Below are 8,929 nucleotides of genomic sequence, written 5' to 3'. Positions count from 1 at the left end.
ATATCCAATTTAGAGCAACTACTAACGGAAATTTCTACGATACATCCCAGTCTAAACACTGTACAACCGTAAAGCAACTACAGAAACAAAATTAAACAAATGAATATAAAAAACTATTAAGGTGAATTTATTCAGTTCGTTCACTCTGCTAAATAGTACATCATTTGGCTTCGTTCGTTCATTAAAGGATCGACACTAATTAATATTTTTTACTAATTCATAAAACTTGTTTCTAAACATTAGTTTGCTCTCATACATTCTTTGATTAATTCAGCTTTTCAAGTGTTTATCCTATTAAATTCCACATTAATCCCACTTTTCTCCTATAGTTTCAAGCGAAAAGTAAAGATTATGAACTCTTCATAACAGACATACTTAAATTAGAGCTTTGTACGAGCATTTTGTATTATTTATACAGCAATTCCTTGTCTAGTGGCCTCCATTATCTTGCCAGGCTGGCGTCTAATCCTTAGCTCCTTTATGCATGTATTTTATGTTTGGTGCCTGCATATGCAGCATCTCAGCAAATGCATATCCAAATGTTGTTTTTCGGAAAGAGGCATGTGGGCTAAGGGGTGAGCAGTTGCTTTGTTGTAATCGGGCTAGGGGAGCAGCTTCAATTTGCCACAAAAACACATTGGCAACATTTTAATGAATGTTGCATCAGGCGCAATTCCCTCTCCTCATCTCATCGCATAGCCTCTTTCTCTGTGGAAAAGACAAACAATGAAATGGCCTACACACACAGTTACGACTCCTCGAACAGGGCAAAACGCTCGGCAAACATTGGCCGAGGATAAAAGTAAGTAAAAAGGATGTACACAAGGCGCCAGCCAGCCAGCTAGGTTGATGCAATTTGTGCAAATGTTGTGGCAGGCTGGCAACCAGCAACCAGGCAACCAGCCAGTGGGGCAGGCAACATCTCTAGTCCTCGCTGCCTGGCATAGGCATTTTTGCATGCACCGCATGGTTGCATTTTTTGGGCTTACCAGAGGAGACGAGTTGTCTGAGTTGAAGCTGAAGCTGAGGCTGATGCTGATGTTGATGCTGAGGCGTAGTCGTAGTTGTAGTCGGAGTAGACGGCATGATAAACGTGCTGCCAATAAATTACACTGCGTCAAGGAGCAGCCAGCTAGCTCCTGGCTACAATCGGAATAGAGAAAGAGAGAGAGGGACAAACGGATGCAGGGGTTCGTTCGAGGAGACGTTGCACATTTTTGCTGCCGTGCCATTTAAAATTTACTACAATTTTCTTTGGCTTTCACGTGCGCGCCGCTCATACGGTAAACAATTTGAATGCTTTCGCAGGCGGAACACGTAGAGCAGAGCAGCGTAGTGCAGAGCCAGCCAGCCAGCCAGCCAGCAGGAGGATTCACCAGGATGCACTCTATCCAGCAATGCCGCTTCGTCCTCTGCTGCTTTGCCAGCCTGACTATCTGCTTTGTGTGTGTAGCAACAGGGCGAATGCAGCATAAAAGGTTTGCGCCCCTTTATTGCCTCCTTGCAGCATGCCCCTGTCCTTGCCCCCCCCCATCCCCTCGAGCGACTAGCGCAAATGCAAACACAACGTGAGCCAAAGTCGTACCGAAAAACGTCGCTGCCTGTGTTTTGTGGGTCTCCTCCATTGAGCCAGGCACGCATCGCATTGTGTAATATGCTCTGCGATTTATGCTAGCACAACTTGCGAGCGGAGTGCGGCTGATGGGTGGTAGGTAGAGGGTCGGGACATGTGGAGGCGTGGCATCTGCATGTAACTGGCATATTGAGCAGACCAGCGAATGAGCATAAATTGAAATGCGTTCGCAAAAAGAATTGAAATCTTATTTGGGGCAAACTCTTCGATTGGTTTACTTTTAACTAATCCCAAGAGCGATGTAAACTGATGCAATTCAATGCAATCCGATTCGCCTCGACTCTTTTTATACTCCTGTCCCTAGTCAATAAATCACAATTTCTTTATTGATTTCTCTGAATTATATATGTATGGGTAATTCTCTGACGGAATTTGTCGCGTACGACCGTCTTTACAGTGAAAACAAGTAAGAAAGCTACAGTCGAGTGTGCTCGACTGTGAGATACCCGCTACCCATTTTGAATAAAACCAAAAAATTGTGGTATTATTCTCAAAATATACCAAAATAATATACTATAAAAATGCTTAAAGTATGCCAAACTGTATATTTTGTGTATCGATATAGTACCACACAAAGTATTGTATATACCAAAATTGTCGCAACTCTAGCTTTAAAATTACGCTTGTTTTTTGATTTTTTGATTTGCGGGGCGGAAGTGGGCGTGGCAAAATTTGAAACAAACTTGATCTGCGTGCAAACATAACAAATGCTGTCGAAAACAAATTATAGCTCTATCGCTTATAGTCTCTGAGATCCAGTTTCATACGGACGGACGGTCAGATCGGCTGTTGACGCTGATCAAGAATATATATACTTTATAGGGTCGGAGATGCCTCGTTCTACCTGTTACATACATTTCCTGCCGGCACAAAGTTATAATACCCTACTACCCTATGGGTAGCGGGTATAAATAACACTTGTTATTTAATTCGATAAGTTAAAATTAAATATGAGTGCATTCTTCTCTAAAATGTATTTTTATATACATTTTTCAGTATACCACAACCTATATTGCTGTATGATTAATTGCATTTACCCCCATGTTAATTTGCGTCGACTATATCTGATTGCGGGCTACATTTTTAGTTGAGAAAGAACTAGGAATGACGAAGGTCGAAGTCGATGCTCAGCAAGAGCTAAACGATGCATTTGAAGCTGGAGATTTTGATGGATTTTATCGTGCCATCAGCCATGGTGCTCAGCCCAACCTCAGGTCCAAAAGGGATGGGGACAATCATATGAGCATCTTTGAGAAAGCCCTATCAACATCAGGACGTGCTAAATTTCTAAATGCTTGTCTTGATGCTGGCTGCGATCCCAATTACGTAAGTGAATAAGATAGTGATTAATATTTATAAATGTATAAGTGAAACTCTAAATAGGTTAATCCGAAGCTCAATAAAGCTGCCATCCACTATGCGATCGATTCAGGGAGTCAGCACAATGTTTCCGCGCTGCTTAAGCATCGCAACGCCAAAGTAGATGTTGATCACATGTACGACGGGGAAACAGCATTGAGGAGGTTAATCAAAAGTCTAGACGCAAGTAATGCTCCTCGTCTCATTATCGCTATTCGATTGCTATTGAGAAAAGGCGCTTCACCCAATATAGCCGATTCTGATGACAAATCTCTCATGCAACATGTGCTACTCAACGAAAATATCTCAAAATGGACACGACAGAGTTTGATCTTAGAGTTTCTAAAGGCACCCCAACTCAGTCAATTCAATTATCACGAAGGACTCTATTTTCTTTCGAGGCATTATTTCAAAGGTAAAGATGACCAGCTCTACTATCTCCTAGTGCGTCCGCTACTCAGTCTGCCTGTTTCTGAAATGCTCAAAACCATGGTGCAATACCAAAAGAACACTGTAAACTGGGATAATAAGAAAATGTTACGAGTTTTGCTTATGGAGCACATAACAAAGCATACTGAATATGCACTCGAAGCAGTGCTTGCCACCCTGAAATATAATTCGTTCCAGGAATATGAGTATGTTGTGGAGTTGGCAGTCGAGGCTGGTAGCTGGTCAGCTGTTCTTCAATTGCTTAAGAGCGAATTTTTCAAGACGGTGACCAAGAGCACGCTTCTAAAAACTATGATTATGCAGGTGCAATTGAAACCGCTAATCAATTGCCTGCAGAGCAACGAATACCAGGAATGTTTGTTGCAATTGCTTAAGGATCAGCGGCAGTGTACCAATGACGTCGATGATAAGCACAAAACGCCTCTGCATTATGCGGTGCTCTGTCGCAATGAGATTGCCATAAAAGTGCTCTTGAGGGAGGGAGCCAGATTGGGAGTGCGTAATGACAAGAATCGCTGGTTGATCGAGGATATCGATGCCAAGCTTCTGGAGGAGCATTTCGATTACTGCATTATTGGGCGAGGCGAGAAGTCCAGCCACGAGGGTTACGAGATCATTATGACCTGTCTGAATATGACCAACGAGCACAACGAACTCGATATTGCTCCCATTGCCTGCATGGCCCGGTCGAAGGAGCTGTGTCCACTGCTGGAGCATCCGTTGATCACCTGCTTTCTGCAGCTGAAGTGGGGTCGGCTCACCACCATCTTCTTAACACACTTTATCATCAATATCCTCTTAAATTTGATGTTGTGGATCCATATTTGGTTGCGTTTCCCTGAACGTCATAAGAACGAGCTTCCTATAAGGATTGTTAAGAGTCTTTTCCAAGTGCTGATTATCTATGTTCTTATTGTGGAAGTCATTTCTTTTCTGATAGTCAAGCATTGGTGGCGCAGTTCAATCGATTTTATTCTGATTTCTATGCTCATCCTCACAAACATCGAGTGTGGAGATGACATCCAAAGGATTATTGCCGTCTTCGCCATCATGCTGATGGGCATCAAGCTGATGGATATTATTAGTGCCCTACCTGTGCGTGCCATATCGACGCACATGCTCATGCTGCGCCAGGTGGCAAGTACTTTCGCAAAGAGCTTGTTACAGTACTCCATGCTGTTGTTCAGCTTCACCTTGTGCTTCTATGTGCTGTTTTCCAAACCGAGCTCTATGAATTCAGCGAAATTTACGGATTCAGCGAAATTAACCGCTTCAACGAACTCAACAGTTAAAGAGTTCAGTCTCTCCTATGCGAAACTCCATTTATCGTTTATGAAGACAATTGTTATGTTCAATGGTGAATATGATAATATTGACGCTAATGGATATTTCAGTAGTTTTGTGGTGATCATATTCATGTTTATGGTTATGGTCCTGACCAATTTACTGGGCGGCCTGGCTGTCGGCGATACGCAGGTGAGTGAAGTTCTGTGTGCCATAAAAAATATATATTATTTACGTAATCGGAGAAATGTCATGTTGTCTGTCCGTACTTTAGCTAAGAACTGTTTGTCTCAGAAATTCAAAGACTTCAATGCACGGTATCCAGACATGTCTGGGTATTTGCACAAAAATTGTGTTTCTATACCCGCTACTCATAGGGTAGCAGATTATTATAACTTTATTGCAGCAGGGAGTCAAGAACCAAGAAATTATAGCCATCCCCGTCGATCCAAGTTACTGACAAAACTCCATGGTATATTTTAAACAAGTAAGAAAGCTACAATTGAGTAAAATCAAAGTATTGAGATAATATTCTCAAAATTTAATAAATCGATATACCACAAAATATTAAAAAATAGTAAAAATATAAATCGCATAAATATATAAAGCGCAATAAAAACCAAGTAAGAAAGTTACAGTCGAGTGTGCTCGACTGTGAGATACCCGCTACCCATTTTGAATAAAAGCAAAATGTTGCGGTATTTTTTCAAAATATACCAACAACACAAAAATACTAAAAATATACCAAATGTTATTTTTTTTATACCGATATAGTACCACATTCAAAATATACCATAGACGACATAATATACCAGATTGTCGGCAAAAGCAACTAAGACCCCTAGTAAGTAGGCGTTTTTGCCCATACAAAAGTATTTCTTTAATAACTTCGACAATTTTTATCTGATTGCAACCAAATTTTCAGGAATCACAATTACTACATATAAATATTTTATTATTGTATATACCAAAATTTGCAACTCTAGCTTTAAAATTACGTTTGTTATTCGATTTTTTTGATTTACGGAGGTGGAGGTGGACGTGGCAAAAATTGGAAACAAACTTGATCTGCGTGCAAACATAACAAATGCTGTCGAAAACAAAACAAATGCTATCTCTTATAGTCTCTGACATCCAGTGTTTCACACGGACAGACGGACAGACAGACAGACGGACAGACACACAGACGGACAGACGGACACGGCTAGATCGTCTCGGCTGTTGACGCTGATCAAGAATATATATACTCTATAGGGTCGGAGATGCCTCCTTATGCCTGTTACATACATTTCCTGCCGGCACAAAGTTATAATACCCTTCTACCCTATGGGTAGCGGGTATAAAAATGTATGAGTCCCGACTCGAACCGACTCACCACCATATGTTGGTGCACACTACCACCACAGCCATCGCAGTCTTTACGCTGCCGCTATTTAACTCTAAACATCTAAGACACGAGCAATTGTTATCGTGTTAATCTTCTTTGCAAAACTACACATGCATACACTCACCAATATAGGCGAGCACATAGACGTATACATACAAACGAAAGTATTTCATTAATAACTTTCAACCAAATTTTTAGGAATCACAATTACTATAGTTCTTAGTGTGTATACCAAAATTCGCAGCTCTTGCTCTAAAATTACGCTTGTTATTCGATTTTAATCGATTTGCGATTTGAAACAAACTTGATCTGCGTGCAAACATAACAAATGCTGTCCAAAATTATGGCTCTACCTCTTATAGTCTCTGAGATCTAGGTGTTCATACGGACAGACGGACATGCCTAGATCGTCTTGGCTGTTGACGCTGATCAAGAATATATATACCTTCAACCCTATGGGTAACGGGTATAAAAATATATTACTTCAATATATTAGTTTATTATATTTTAAGCTTTTATTTATTTATTTATTGACCGTATACTACTTTTTTGTTGAATTATGCATATTTCACTATTTATTATTTCTCTTATGCTTCAAAGACTATTCGGGCTCAAGTGGAACTCAATGCTGCTATTTGTCGAACAAATGTGTTGTATAGGTTTACAGGACTCTTGGACGGGAATTCGCCTCGATTAAAACGTGGGCTTCGCATCTTTAAGAAACTGATGCGAATCCATGCAGAATCCACCTGTGACTATGTATCCATATTTCCAAACCAAGAGAATCGGGTGGAGGTGTACATGGCGAATGAAAGAGATAATGTTCTCTCAGGTCAAGTATTTACCGGTCATGAAGATGGTGCAAGCGGTTCCGAAACTGAAACGGATGAGCCGGCGGATTTGAACCTCCATTTCAATACAGCAGTGGATGCCAATGAAGGAACTTCCTCCCAGTCTTGTGGATTCAATAAACGCCACCCTTATGCTAATATAACAATTGAAAATCAGACTGTTGCCCGAGCTCTTAAAATTATTAAAGAAAAAGAAATGAAAGATATCAATGAGCAACGACAGGAGGATATCAGGATGCTGTTGATGGAGATCAAAAACCAGACAAAGAATCCAATGAGTACATCATTAATTAACAACAATTTATAAAAGCAAGAATATAAAGATTAACTAATTTGTTCATTACTATTAACTTTCACTTTCAAAATCTCATCTTGCCTTCAAGGAAGATTTTATCTCTCATAAATTGTGCCTATAGCCTAACTCGTAACAAACACAACACATTTACCGCAATTTTACGATAATAATTTTTGGAGAAGATCAATTTGAACTGAAATAATATTCATAGGAATTAGAGGAGGAGATCTATCGACACTAGTCGACATCGATATTCGACTATAGTCAATTTTAAGTAATCGATAGTGTCGATTGTGGCCAATAGTAATGCCCGGCATACAAATTTTGACGTATTGCAGCTTGTCTTGTACTCGTTGTCAAGGCTATGACAAGCTTTTTGTCCCTTGATCATTTGAAATACTTCCAGACATATGAAATTTTACTCTTTTTTTAGTACTTCGCCTATCTGTGCAGTTGGAATCGCAGTCCAGCTTGACTGTACTTGACACACTAGGTTTTTAACAAGTTAGAAATCTACAGTCGAGTGTGCTCGACTGTGAGATACCCGCTACCCATTTTGAATAAAAGCAACAATTTGCGGTATTATTCTGAAAATATACCAAAATAATATACTGTAAAAATGCTTAAAATATGTCAAAATATATATTTTGTGTATCCATATAGACATATACCAAAGACGGCACATTATACCAGATTCTCAGCCAATTTTTCTAAGACCCCTAGACGGTAGGCGTTTTCCCCATACAAAAGTAATCACAATTACTATAGTTTTTATTGTATGTACCATAATTCGGGGCTCTAGCCTTAAAATTACGCTTGTTATTCGATTTTTGTTGATTTACGGGGGCGGAAGTGGGCGTGGTAAAATTTTGAATCAAACTTGATCTGCGTGCAAACATAACGAAAAATTATAGCTCTATCTCTTATAGTCTCTGAGATCCAGTGTTTCATACGGACAGACGGACAGACACACAGACTTTAACTTTTTCATCTATATGATATTTTACGAAAAATTATTTAATATGACTGCATAAATTTTAATATTACTTCAAATTTATACATTGCATTTATACATTACAGTGGAAATTTAATAAAGATCAATCAAGTAGGAAAGGTAAAGTTGATTGCGTTAAATCGGTATAATATACTAAAATATTATAAAAATACTAAAATATACCCAAAACCACATTGCATATATAAATATCCTACGAAATTCAAAACATAAAATAGAGAACAACCGAAGTAATTAATTCATCTGCATCTGATTTTTACCATATACAACTCTTTCTTTGATGACTTTTAAAATATATTTTATCTGAATAGAACAATAAACAGGTTTATCAAAAACTGTACCTCTTTTCTTCTAGTCTGCTATAGACATCGGACATACATTCTTATGAATATTTTATTCAGGTTTGCAAGAACCCTTGAAAGGATTTAAGAAATAAAAATAAGTAAATTAGGAACTCTTTCATATGTCTATACCCCACTCAAGTTCTTGGCTGCTATTACTCAAAGTTGTTAACAGTCAAGCACTTCTACCTTGGTGCCTGTTTTCCTGCATTTTTAAGAGCCTCAAATCTGTTTTAATGACTGTTGCTATAATCGGAATCACCTGGTCAAAATTAGTCCAGTGTCACCATTTTCACCAGGGAGCAAACTTTAAAAAG

At 39.1% G+C, this 8,929-nt stretch overlaps 1 protein-coding gene across 1 annotated transcript; it reads left to right on the top strand.

Annotated features, from left to right (window-relative positions):
* The first annotated feature begins 2,737 nt into the window (after positions 1 to 2,737).
* On the top strand, positions 2,738 to 7,309 carry LOC117563556 (transient receptor potential cation channel protein painless-like). The gene is made up of 3 exons (XM_034241936.2): positions 2,738 to 2,959; positions 3,017 to 4,918; positions 6,714 to 7,309. The coding sequence occupies exons 1-3, from the start codon at positions 2,738 to 2,740 to the stop codon at positions 7,269 to 7,271; spliced, it is 2,682 nt and encodes an 893-aa protein (XP_034097827.1). The 3' UTR covers positions 7,272 to 7,309.
* The last annotated feature ends 1,620 nt before the right edge of the window (positions 7,310 to 8,929 follow it).

Source organism: Drosophila albomicans, chromosome 2L (genome assembly GCF_009650485.2).
Source record: "Drosophila albomicans strain 15112-1751.03 chromosome 2L, ASM965048v2, whole genome shotgun sequence".
In the NCBI taxonomy this organism is placed as follows: Eukaryota; Metazoa; Arthropoda; class Insecta; order Diptera; family Drosophilidae; genus Drosophila; species Drosophila albomicans.
Note: the sequence above shows the minus strand (reverse complement) of the source record. Positions and strands in the feature narration are given on the sequence as shown.